We start from the raw sequence: 13,107 nt of genomic DNA, 5'->3' as shown, positions 1-13,107 counted from the left end.
TATAAAGTATCTTGGGTGAATTACACAAGAAATTCAAATTGTAAAATACCTGCATAGTATAGATGAATTCAAAACAGAATTATAAAACCAGAATTCAAAACAGAAATAAAAAAGAAAAAGGAAAATGGGAGAAAATGACTTACCAGGCTTACCAGCAGCTAAGCACCGCAGCAGCCCACCAAGCACAGCCCGAACGAGCCCAGTAGAAGCCCATCAACGCCACTCCAGCCTGACCCACGTAACGATCCGAAATAAAAAGAAGAAAAGCAGCTTCTTCTTCTTCCCTGAGATCGACACGGAGGAGGAGCTCGCCGGCCACGTCCTCATCGCCGATAAGGAGGACTCTGGACGCCAAGATCTCGTCCAAAGTTCGATTCAAGTTGCTCCGCATCCGTGCCTATCTCAAACGCGCCAAGATATGTGCCGAGACGTGCTCGTCGACATCGCCGCATCCCGGCCGTCTCCGATGACGAGTCGCCGTTGCCGACCGCCCCAAGCCCTTTAAATACTCGGGAAGAACCGCCGTGACCCCAGGAACCCTAGCCGCCACTTCTCAATCTCTCTAATCGTCTTCAACCTCCAGAATCACCGGATACCGCCGCCAGCACATCTCCGGCTAGCCGCCGATACAAGCCACCCCGGAGGCCAAGGTTAGGTCTAGGAGGTGCGCCTCGATGCCCTCTTTCTTCTGGTCAAGCCACACATCGAGGGGAGCACGGGGTACTGCGAATCGAACGCCGCCCTTCCGCCGGTCATCGCCGGAATCCGCGACCGTGTACTCGCCTCTGAGCTCCCGCGGCTTCACCGAGCATCTCCTCGTCATCAGGGTGAGCCCGCGAATCTTTAGAACCCTTAATTTTAGTCTCTAGATCATCCTAGGCCGCGTTTGCCACCTCGCCGGAGTTCGCTGTCGCGGAGACGCTCGCCGGAGCTGTCTCCGGTGACCATTTGCTGGGGGCGCCGCCTCCATAGTGTTCAGCGTGCTAAGACGCGTCCAGCTAGCCCATTCGTCCGTGCCCTACTGGCCGGAATCGCCGTCGCCGGCAACAACTGCCTCGCCGGCAGTGTGCTCCTGTGCCTCGTCAGCAGATGGACTTGGTCCACGCCTGCGTGGCAGCTGGCGTGGCCTAAGGCCCACCAGTCAGCCTCTGAGGTAGAATAGCCCAGGTAGCTTTAGCTTTTAGTTTTTTTAAATTTAAATCGAGAAAAGATCTGCAACTTTGAATTAATTTGTAAAATCCATTTTAACTTAGAAAAATATAAATGAGATATCAAAATGTTCCTGAAAATAAGATCTATCCAATAAAAATATAATATGAAATTTTTATTTTTAATAAAAGTTTAATTGTTTAATCATTATTAATTAAGTCTTTTCATTTAATTCTAAATGCAATTAAATTCAATAATCAGTAAAACTTTCTAAAATAAATAAAAAAACCAATAAAGTAATTAAAGAAAACATTAACACTAATTTTATTTATTTGTAACTTAATTAATCTTTAATGTTGGGATTTAAACCCTAATTAATAATTACCTTAATTATTAAATTCATTAAAAATAATAAAATGTCAAATCTAATATTATTTTTATTGCAAACTCATTAATAACTTCAACTTGATAATGAAGTTATTAATCCTAGAATTATAGGGTAATTAGGAAACCCTAGTTCCATTATAAACAAAGTGATAACCTCATAATTTCATGTGTAATCCTCAAACCCTAATTCCACTAGAAACCCTAGCTCCACTATTTTATGTGAACCCTAAAATTGTTTCCAAACCTAAACCCCAAATAACATGTGATCATATTACTTCAGTAGTAATCATAGACTCATATTTAGCAACTCAATGCTTGCTCAAATCCACATAAAATATGGGAACCATATCACTACTAATTAGCATCCCATGTGTTCATCTCCATCAGACCAAGTTGATCAAATAGGATCAACCAAGTCTAAACCCTAGCTCTTATCCTTAGAATTGTCAATCTTATTTACCCATGCTTAGCATCACACCATTGTGATGAACTCCAAAAGCAATCATGTCAATATTATACATCCTATTCCATACCCACTAAACCCTACTAGTGTGGGATACTAATCCACCATCCTATTTAAGGAGCCAATTATACCTTACTTAATAGAACCAACAGTAAAACCTAGACCACCTCAACTCTAATTAAGGTACTTCTTATTACTTAAGAAGTATGTTCTTCAAAAGTTGTTCTTTTGAAGTAAATAAAGAATCATCATCAACCCTGCTTATAAGAACCTATAAACCCTAGCTAGCAATCCCCGACCGGATGAATCAACCTTGATAGCAACCATGTATAAATACTTGCTTAGGATGCCTAGGCTTAACTCAGCCTTACCAGCCCTAGGTATTGATGAATCCAACATTGTTGTGATCCATCTTATACTTACTCCAGAAACCAATTAGAATCATAGAAAACCATAGAACCCCACAAACCTAGATATCATACTTGTTCTTTATTATAGAACATGTTCTTCAAAAGTTATTCTTTTGAAGAATATAACAAGTAATCATTAACCATGCCACATAGTATTAAAATTGACAACTGCTCTTTACTTATTATACAACTACAATTCCTTGATGTGTATGATTGTTACTATGCATGTTCTCACTTGCTTATGATTCTAATACAACAAGAACCTAATAAGAACCTTGTTTGTGAATCACTCTAAAAGTGCAACACACCCTGAACTGATCAATGCTACTCACTAATCCTAAATCATCGGGGTTAGGTCCCGTTTAGAACGATTGCATCTCATACTTATGCATTATTGCATCCTTGGTAATCTTTTAAACATCGTCCTTACCGGACGATGATGCTATTTCAGAATTTGGAGTTATTGCGTATCGAAGACCTTGTCTGCATAATCTTGCAGTCAAGAAAGGCAAGTTCATCGCTTGCTCATGTCATTTGATTATCTTTATCAAATTACTTGCAAAGTACTATGGTTATCACTATTGCATAAAAACCAAAACCACTACTTTCATAACTATGAATATGACTATGTGGTGGGCAATGGAACCATGGATTGTGTTGATATGGTGGAGGTTCCATTGCAAGGGTTTATATCCATCTAGGATTAAACAACAAATGTCGTCCGGTGATTCTTGTGCCGTAATACCCGTGTTAACCATAAGATCCGGAGTGGGACGGAGTAGTCAAAAGTGTTTCCACCTCTCGTTCATCAACGGATGCGCTTTACCGTAGACACTTGTATCTGTCAGGGCAAGCGGTAGGCTGGGGAAGCCTTAAGTCCCCACGGCATAGTACGTAGACACTTGTCGCTCGAAGAACAAGCGGTAGGTCGGGAAGCCTTAAGTCCCCACGGTATTGCGGTCTATGATGGGTTGCAGCTACCGGCGAAGGAGTTTGGTTAACGAGTCCCAAACTGTTTTCGTGGTCGGGGTCCACCCGTGAGTGGGAATAATGGGACCGGCGAGGACCCAGGGTCGGGGCATGCAACAAAAGGTGGGTGTTCGAGGTAGCGGAGGAACATGATTGGCTAGACCTTATACCGGGCCTCACACCAAAGGAAGTGTGGACGAGAACATGACTCGGTTGGCACCAAGGTTAAGATCTCTTATGGGTAAAGCAACACACCTCTCGCGAGTGTAATGAATCGTGACCTGTCACTCCTCGTTCCGGGATATGGAACTGCGAACGCGGCCGGAAAGGAGCTCCATGAAGTTCTAGTAAACCGGTGAAGGCTGACGGACATAGTTCTTCTGAATAAAAGCAACCTTTTTGAAGAAATGGTTACGAAAACCTGCATCGGTATTAGACTTTCTGGTCTAATGCTGTAGCTAGTGCATTAAACACCTCTTTCCTATAATGAACTTGTTGAGTACGCTCGTACTCATCCCACTCTTAAATCCCCTGCTTAGATATGGAGGCATCGAAGGAGGATCTACAGTGCAACTCGAAGACCGAGAAGTCAACAACTACTTCAAGAGACAGGATCCTGTCAGAGTCCAGCAAGGAGAAAACCTAGTTTAGCCATAGAAGGGAACTAGTTTCCTAAACCTAGCTCCTACTTAGCTAGAATCTATTCTTAACCTCTTTAGCTAGTTAAATACTCTACAAATAGAGTTCGTGTTAGGATTAGACTATGAATCGTTCTTCTGGAGTTTATTTGCAGTTCTACCTCATTGTAAAGTAGGAGGCTGTGTGGATCTTTTGTAAAGAGTCTGTGTTTGTAATTCTATAGACATGCCTTGGACCCGCATATGTTTCTGTTGTACCACTCTGAGCGATATAATACGAGTGGAACGGTGTTTCATTGGTGTTATATCAGACTTGCATACTACACCATGCAGTGGTATGCCGGGTCATCACAGAAAGCGCGGGAACGGGCGGTGGCGTGCGAACGCCGGCGACGCGTGGAGGCTCGGCAGCACCGACGAGACGTCTCGCCTGCCCCTCCGTCGCCATTAAGCCAAAGATGTCGTCGTGTGTCACTGCGCGCGAATAACTTCCGCCGCGAGGTAGGCAATGGTTAGGTCCAAACTTGAATGAGTCACTGATGCGTCGGGTCCGCGTCGCTTCGCCTCGCTTTTCGTTGTGTCCGGCGTGCCCGATACGTCCCTTGTGGGGCGGGGATGAGCTCGGGGCGCCGAACACCGTATCAGGACGCGCTGGATAAAAAACGAATTTAGGAACGCCGTTGGAACCGTTTTTTTTTCCAGCGTGCTCCAAATTGCTTTGGAGAGGCGAATGAAGATGCTCTAAACCCAACTGCAGCGTGGTTTAACCCTATCATCTTCTTCCTGCCGCCGTCTCTGGAGCTAGAACCTTCTAAACCCCCACCACGCGCGCGCGACCTCCGCCTCCCATGGCGCGGCTCCACCACCTCCTAGCCCGCGCGCTCGCCTCCCACCACCTCCTTCGCCCGTCCCCGCTCCCTTTCTCACCGCGGCCGACTCTCCCGCTGCACTCGCCGCCGCCGCATCCCCATCCCCATACCCGCAGCCCACCCCCTTTCCTCCCCGCCGCCTCGCGGTACTACGGTTCACCCTTATCCAGACGGCGTCGGCGCGTTTCAGCCCCGCCGATGCTGCCGAGGCGGAGGCGGGCGAGGCGGAAGGGCCCCGGCGAGCTCAGCGTGCAGATTGGCATCGAGGAAGCCCTCCCCGACGACCCCCTCGTCCTGGTAATCGATACTTCCGCACAAAATTTTCCCTGCCTGTAATTTGTTGAATTCTGAACCTATCTCTAATTGCGAGTGGCTGGGCAGAGCATCGCAGAAACGCTTCGAACGGATGTTGGGAGGGCGATGAAGCTGGCATTCCACAATCTGGAGAACTCGGAGTACAAGACCAGGGACACTTCCATAAGAAATGTGGATAACTATGACAGCGTCGAGGTCTCTCTGCTGCTCTGCGATGATGGTTTCATCAGGAAGCTGAACAGGGAATGGCGGGACGAAGACCACGCTACGGATGTCCTGTCGATGTCCCATCATATACCGGGGCTTGATATCCCCGTGGTAAGAACTAAGGCGTGCTAGTTTGTTTGCTACGGATGGTTTCATCTGATGTTTTCTTGTTTTGTTTGGTTCAACAGCTGCAGTTGGGTGACTTGGTAATTTCTGTCGAGACGGCCCGTCGGCAGGCAGAAGAAAGAGGCCATACGCTTCTTGATGAGATGAGAATTCTCACGGTTAGCCTGTTTCGCTTATTGCTAGCATCACAACCCTCTTTTTATTATTATTGTGGTACCATGTGTTCCTGTTTATTTCGTAATGTTGCACCTTGCAATCACTGAACAAACGTAGTTCTTCTCTGATTTATCATTGACCAAACATAGTGATTCTGATTATGGTGGCATTGGGTTCATATTACAGTTAGCAGAATTAAACATTAAGGAAGTTGGATCACTATTGACAGCATGGCAGCCATTAGCAATATAGGTTTATTTTACTTCATAGTTTTTTATTTATTTATTACCAAGATAATGATTCAACTTTGACCTATTAGTCTACTTCTGGTGTATTTTGTGAACAAGCTTGCAAGCGACTGTTCAACGATGGAATAGCTTGCTGCTCACAACCCTATTCTATGCTAACCTACTTAATCATCATCAGGTGCATGGATTATTGCATTTATTGGGCTTTGATCATGAACTCGGCAAGGAGGCTGAAGAAGAGATGGAGAAGGAAGAAGAACAAATATTAAATAATCTTGAATGGAAAGGGAAAGGACTCATTAGGAGTGCATATCATTTCAGTACAGACATGGATCATTCAGAAAATTCTGATGGTAGGTTGCCCTTGCACGTTTTTTATCCAAAGGGTTGCCGTCTGTTTCTTATCACTGGAGTACCTCTGAATTATTGTATGTAGAGGCCAATAGCGATGTAGAGAAAATGAGCGTACGGGAGGGTCATCATCAGCCAAAACTGACCCATATAGTATGTGATATAGATGGTGAGTTGATGTAGCATCAAGAATTATACTGTTTCTGCTGGATTTTGCCAACTTCGCGAATAACTTATTTTGAAAAATTATTAAGGTACTCTCGTGGATTATGAAGGACACCTGCATGCAGAATCTATAGAACCTTTGAGAGAGGCTATATCACGGGGAGTAACTGTTATCATGGTTACTGGGAGGGTGAGTTTTACTTGTTGTATTAGTCTTGAATGCAAAGATATTCGATCATGCAATGTGAATGGCCCTGATCTGAGGTTGGGGCTGGTTCCGACACTTTCCTTAACAGTATTATCTCTGTCATCGATAGGTGTAGCTTTCTCACAGCATGAAAGAGTATGTAAAGTAACCTTGACGAAAGTTGGAAGCTATTTCCAGTAGGATGTTTAGTGATTCGATATAGCTTCTATCTTAGTTGCAGCTTCATTCTGATGGAATTCAGATAATAAGTAATATGTTTTTGACTTGTGATGATATACAGCTGTAGTTTGTGATATTAACGTTAAGCACACCTTGAAGTGTACTAAAAAATTCAGTAGCAAAACGTTTTTTAAATTTTACCATCAGATGACTGCATTTTTAGTTTAATTGCATGTTTCTAATGTTTTTTTTGGCTTTCCTCACTTTTAATTAGACCCGGGCTTCCACCATAGCAACTTTCAAGCTTCTTAATATAGAAGGAAAAGATGAATTTATATCGGAGAACTCACCTGGTGTATTTCTACAGGTACATCCTCTCCATGCTTACTTGAATAGTTCTTGATAGTAAAAATTCGCTCTCAGAACTTTGTGGCTTTGTGCCAGTGTTCTTTCGACACCAATGTCCTTTTTATTGTCAAATTGAACACGCCTTTTCATCTTCGAGTAACATTTTGTGTGTCCAACTGTTCTACTGGATCTGGGACCCTTTTCCTTATGTGAGTAACCCTGCTTTATGTTATCTATTCATTTTAGTGTGTGCTTGGGTGCGTGTGCATGCTTGTGTGTGTAATTGCTCATTCGAAGAGATGCAGCACTGAATGCTATGGTTTTTTTCCCAATGGGATATGATTTAGATGTGTTGATGCTCAAGTCTTGAGAAAGTATTGAACTGCTTGAAGTTTTGCCCAATCCATGTGAATTGTTTCTGCGGCTCTGTAAAATGTACTACATCAGTTTTCATTACATATGAATCTGGAATCAAATTTAAAAAATGCAAGTGTATACATAAGGATAAGGTAGATGGAAGTGAGTGTCAAAGCTCTTGTCATTGTCTTTTTTTTTGTTGTCATTGTCATTCTTTATACTTGAACAATAATCATATTGCATAATTTCTTTTCCAATTGACATTTTACCCTTACAAAGTTATTGTTTCTCTTGGATGCAGGGTTCACTTGTTTACGGAGGGAACGGCCAACTGATTTATAGAGCAAACTTGGATGTGGATATATGCAAGGAGGTAGTTATTTGCAATGTCTCATCTAACTAGTTTCTGCTGGCAGCTTTACTTTCCATCAAAATTTTAATGATCTGCTGTTCTATTCTTTTATTAGGAAGATTTATAGGGCATTTTGTTGAGCTTGTATGCTCTTTATCATGAGTTTGGATGTTAGGCATGAATGTACTATATTTGAGCTCGCTTTCCTTTTGTATCAATTATTTGTTGACTGGTTAAGATTTATGTCTCTTTTAGGTGCATATAAGATCGTCAGATATTATATATTAGTTCTTTTTTTTCATTGGCAGGCATGTTTGTACTCCTTAAAGAATAAAACTCCTCTTGTTCTATACTGTGAGGAACAATGTTTGACCTTGTTTGAACATCCTTCTGTCGACTTGTTGCACACTCTGCACCATGAGACCAAGGTACAGTATTTAGGTTTTTGCTAGATAAAATTCCTTCTCCTTCCTTTCTAACTATGTTAAGCAGTTAAGCCAACTTTGAAATTTTGGCACAGGTAAAAGTAATGCCTTCAGTTGAAGACCTCTTAGAATATTCATCCATTCAGGTTTGTTACTGTAACTTTGGCAAATGGAAAGTTGATATGTCCTTAAGGTTGATAAGTTTTACTATTTTCGGATCAACTTTGTCATGAGTGAACTTACACAGCTTTACTTGCATTTGCAGAAGTTGCTTTTCCTTACCAATGCGGAGGAAGATTTATCTGTCCTAATACAGCATTGGTCAGAACTAACAGAAGGGAAAGCATGTGTTGTCAAAGCGCAGCCAAATGCACTTGAGATTGTTCCCCTTAATGCTTCTAAAGGTGGTGGTATCAGGGTGCTACTTGACCATCTCGGAATAACTGAAGATGTACGAATCCGTTCCATAAATGAACTACATTTACTGTTCCTTTTGTATATTATTATTTCATCTTGTATTGTGCTCACTTAGAAAGCATCATCACTGCTAAGAATTTATTTACAAGTATGATGTCTGCTTATGCAGTCTGATCTTGAGGCTGTTGGAGACTAAGGACCTGTTCGGAACCTCTTCGCTCCTCCACAATTGATTCTGGAGCAGATGGAGCTGCAGTGCAATTTTATGGATTAGCTCAAACCGAGCTCTACATGCTCCATGGATTTTCACGGAGTGGACTGCTTCAGAACAGGCTCTAAACCAGATGGCCAAGCAACAAGTGATCCAACTGATATGATTATTGAAGTATTCTTTAGCAAGAGAGTATTTATGGAGAGAGCTTGAGATATTTTAAGAAATGGCATGTATGGGATGCACAGAAGACAACAATTAGTTGTCCTGCAACCATGTACTTCAGAAAAGGGATGTGGATGTTGGGAGTGACAAGTTTGATATATTTCCTAAGATGTGGGCGTTGGAGAGGTAAGTTTGATATTTCTTTGAGGTCATAAGGTTTTGAAGTTCTAAATTACGCACCTGTAGTAGTTTCATCTGGATTTATGAGAACCTTTCCCTTGTTAACAGATGTCCTTAATGGAGCTGAACAGAAAAGAAAACAAGACGAGCCTATCCATATGATATCATGAAGACAAACACCAATTGAAACGTTTTTCAACTTGTGACTACGTTATATAACAACTCCTGTGCCCCTTGATTCTGAGCAACCTGTCATTGTCATTATTCATGACAATATTGGTTTTCCACATAAATACTTGTACAGTTGTCCTTTGAAGAACATTTGTAATGATTGTTTAGCCCATCGTTCCCCCATCTGATGACAATTTGTTTATAAGGAATCATGGGAAAGTTTAACGGAAGTAGCTGTAAGCTGCTGTATGATTTATTGAGTTCTTCTGATTATGGTTGACCCTGTGTCACTCCATTCATCTTTACAGTTAACCTTCTTACAGACTAATATAAAATAAAACAAAGAAAAATTAGGTTGATCGCAGAAGGAAAATTAGTTTGAATTACATTATGAAAGTGTACAATAAGTACAGCATGTTTGTGGGAAGTGGAGACTTGGCGTTCTATTTCTATATTTCCACGGTTTCACTTTGTTAAGAGTTCAAATGCATTTGTACATCTTTGTCATTCTGCTGTGCAGCTAAATTAGCACTGCTGCACAAGAGGTTGGTGCTGTTTGCTCTGGACAACAGACAAGCAAATGAACCTTTTGAAGGCCTCTTCCCTATCATCTTGTTGCCTATCCTCGGTGAGTGATTCGTCCGCTGATTCATCCCTAATCCTGCTTTATAGCTCTTGCATGTCTTCATCCTCTTACTGTAAGTTGCTTCTTTACCAAGGTCTTGAAGACATGTAGCACCAGATATTGATGTTAAGGACTGGGACTTTCCTTGGTAGTACTTGGACAGCCCTCTCCTGTGGAAATTGAATAACTTGTTAGAGATAAAACAAAAATGCTTTTTATCTCAATTAGATTTTTTTAACTGGCATAGATACAGTGACTCTTTCAGAACTATGACATATTGTTCTCCGGTTATTCAATCTATCTTCTGAGTAAAATGTTCTTAATGATCTCAAAGTTGCTTAGTTGCATAGTTACATTGAATGTCTATGTTCTTGTAATATATTTTGTGCAAAATGTAACCTCTACAGGTTATCGCTTAGTAGTATCATTCAGAATTCAACCATGGGATTTGAAGATCTGTATCAACCAGTAGTTTTCTAATATGTAAAAGGAACTAGCCACCAGTGTAACACATGATTATGATTGGAAAAAAAATAGCACTCCCTTCGTCCAGGAAAGGATGTCTCAGATTTGTCTGAATTTAAATGTATCTATACACTAAATATTGGCTAGATGTATCCGAATTTAGACAAATGCGAGACATCCTTTTTGAGATGGAGGGGTAGTAGTTTAGAGCTATGAAGATTCTATACCATTTTGTTTGAGGTCAAATAAAACTTGAGATAACTGAATACTTGTGCAGGGGGGCGAAGCATGATGTACCTGGCAGGAAGCTGGGCTAGCAGCGAAGACAGATCGCAGAGCGGTCCCTCGGATTCCAGATGCAAGGTGCTGGATGACGCTGAGGACGACCCCGAAGAATCGTCAGGTGGAGAATAACTCGCATCATCACTCAGATTCGATGCCAATGAGCACGCTGACCCGCCAGATGTGCCTGAGGCAGAAGCCACGTCAGAGTGATCCTCTCGTAGCTCAAAGCATGCGGCCTCATGGCACAGATCCATGCTGCGAGCTTCATCCATTCCAGGATAGAACAGAAGTCAGGAGCAAATAGGGAGAGCAAGTGAGCAACGGTTATCTCTTATGTTCGGAGCTTCGACGGCAAACTATATATGCAGACGCAAGGAGGAAAGGAAGGAGTGAAAGAAGATAGGCCTCCGTGGACTTCCGTGGGTAAACGGGCGTCTTGCCCGTCCAGATAGGCCTCCGTCGACTTGTACGACGAAAAGTGAAAGCCAGAACAAAACCTATCCTTACCGTGGAATCGCTTGTGCCATCTTATCACGAACCAATTATGTGTTTCCACGTTACTGTCGGAAGTGTTTGTGCATGTGGGAACACTTGTGCTTCTCAAGGGAACAAGAAACGGGAACATGTGTTGGTAGCAATTATAGGCGGCATGTGTGAGAACGACGCGGATAAACTACACTGGCTCAGGATAAGTATCTTATCTTACGGGACTGTCGATCGATCGGCGGCTTGGCAGGGTTAGGAAAATGAGGCTTATCCCCGCGGATTAGGGTGGATAAGGTAGATTAAGGTGCTTTCTGTTAGACAGGGTTTAGAGATCTCGGCGCTGCCTACGGAGTTTGATTATGCTGCTCAAACTGGGGGCGGAGATTAGCTTGTTTATTCTGGTGCTACAGCCAGTCGGCTCGATCTGACTTATTTGTCCAATGGACAGTACAGGAAAAATTCATGGCGCAGCGAAAGAATCATGTTTATATCTATCAACGGGTGCTATTGCCATCTCACACTCAATTTGGATAGAGACGCTGAAACACGTAGGCACAAGAACATCTCCAACGGGGAGCCTCAATAGCTCTATTAGGGTGCCAGCAACGTTCTGGGCTCACACCGGCGTGTTCAATAATGTGTCGGCATATTTTGGAGCCAAATATAGGTGTTGATAACCCCGTGTTGGCCGGTGCGCACAGGGTTGGATGGGCGTCCTAGCGCCTCGTGCCACGTAGTTTCAGGGGCAAGGCCGGCATGTCAGCGACATGACAGGCATCTTCCTCTTTAATGAGACGTCTCTGATATCTCAAAGGTGGGTCGTCGTCTTTAATGGACGTGTCGGTTCCCCATGTGGGGATGCCTGGGATACCGTCGCTGTAAATGTTCGTGACGGCTCTATCCTCCTATTTAACACACTTCCCACCGCACTCTCCTCAACATCTCTGCTGCACTCGCCTCCACGGCACAATGTCGCGTCGGCCCGCCACTACAGACTTGATGCTACGTCGCCAGCGGTGCTGCAGTTAGAGCCTGTGGCCCCGTAGCAGCTCGACGACGAGCTCGAGCTGCCAGACTTTAACTTGGACAACTTCTCCGACAATTTCGAGTGTTACAAGTGAAACGAGGCGTTCATAGCGGATGCGAAAGCCGAGGTCGTGGAGGAGGAGGCAGAGTGGGGCACCGAGCAAGAGCTCTTAGCCAAACGAGTTGTTCCAAGGGCTAAACCAAGATTTGACACGATGTCAAAAGAGCCTCCTCGGCTATGAAACTATAGCTCTAGCTATTTACACTTAATGTATTAAGTTCTTGAACAGCCAAAGGAAGAGAAGAGAAAGTTTGTTGATGACACTATTAGTAGTATAGTCTAAATAATTAATAAAAATTGATAAATAAGTCATTAAATTTGAAATAAACATATATGTTTATGCCATATTCATGGCATGGTATTACCCTTCAATATATAAGGATGGCCAAGGGCCAATAAAAATGGCAACACGGATGTGGCCCCTCGTGATGTTGGGCTTGACACCGAGTTTCTTGGGAAAAACACGTAATCTAAGGGCTTGTTTGATTCATAGGATAGGAAAAGTGGAGAGATAGAAAAAATGGAGGATTGCTATGATTTGTCCCCTTAAATCTTATGGAAAAGAAACATATGAAAATTGGTATAACTAGTTGTTTAATGGAAGTATAGGAAAGCTATAAGAAATTTCTATAGAGATTGAGTACATAGCATAGCTATCATACACACATAGGAATTTTTTCAATAGGTATAACCTCTTGTTAGAAATCCTATAA

General features: G+C 42.8%; 2 protein-coding genes across 2 annotated transcripts; one reads left to right on the top strand and one right to left on the bottom strand.

The window, feature by feature from the left end:
* Window positions 1–4,864: 4,864 nt before the first annotated feature.
* On the top strand, window positions 4,865–9,719 carry LOC124688610 (endoribonuclease YBEY, chloroplastic-like). Its single transcript, XM_047222266.1, has 13 exons — window positions 4,865–5,182; window positions 5,267–5,518; window positions 5,596–5,691; window positions 6,116–6,290; window positions 6,374–6,457; window positions 6,564–6,643; window positions 7,095–7,187; window positions 7,827–7,898; window positions 8,186–8,305; window positions 8,398–8,448; window positions 8,568–8,753; window positions 8,889–9,281; window positions 9,384–9,719. Exons 1-12 carry the CDS (start codon window positions 4,865–4,867, stop codon window positions 8,913–8,915), a joined length of 1,554 nt encoding a protein of 517 aa, XP_047078222.1. The 3' UTR covers window positions 8,916–9,281; window positions 9,384–9,719.
* A 57-nt stretch (window positions 9,720–9,776) lies between these two features.
* Window positions 9,777–11,309, bottom strand: LOC124688611. The gene is made up of 2 exons (XM_047222267.1): window positions 10,834–11,309; window positions 9,777–10,241 (listed from the first exon to the last, which is right to left on the bottom strand). Exons 1-2 carry the CDS (start codon window positions 11,091–11,093, stop codon window positions 9,920–9,922), a joined length of 582 nt encoding a protein of 193 aa, XP_047078223.1. The 5' UTR covers window positions 11,094–11,309; the 3' UTR covers window positions 9,777–9,919.
* Window positions 11,310–13,107: the final 1,798 nt, after the last annotated feature.

This window comes from Lolium rigidum, chromosome 2 (genome assembly GCF_022539505.1).
Source record: "Lolium rigidum isolate FL_2022 chromosome 2, APGP_CSIRO_Lrig_0.1, whole genome shotgun sequence".
Taxonomy (NCBI): domain Eukaryota; kingdom Viridiplantae; phylum Streptophyta; class Magnoliopsida; order Poales; family Poaceae; genus Lolium; species Lolium rigidum.
Note: the sequence above shows the minus strand (reverse complement) of the source record. Positions and strands in the feature narration are given on the sequence as shown.

What these genes read in the sequence shown, in the direction of transcription:
- LOC124688610 (XM_047222266.1), top strand. Translation starts at nt 4,865, where the DNA reads ATGGCGCGGCTCCACCACCTCCTAGCCCGCGCGCTCGCCTCCCACCAC. An exon ending in TATAGTATGTGATATAGATG is followed by an intron (nt 6,458 to 6,563) that starts GTGAGTTGATGT and finishes TGGATTATGAAG; the next exon opens with GACACCTGCATGCAGAATCT. An exon ending in ATGTGGATATATGCAAGGAG is followed by an intron (nt 7,899 to 8,185) that starts GTAGTTATTTGC and finishes TTTCATTGGCAG; the next exon opens with GCATGTTTGTACTCCTTAAA.
- LOC124688611 (XM_047222267.1), bottom strand. Translation starts at nt 11,093, where the DNA reads ATGGATGAAGCTCGCAGCATGGATCTGTGCCATGAGGCCGCATGCTTT. An exon ending in CTAGCCCAGCTTCCTGCCAG is followed by an intron (nt 10,242 to 10,833) that starts GTACATCATGCT and finishes CAATTTCCACAG; the next exon opens with GAGAGGGCTGTCCAAGTACT.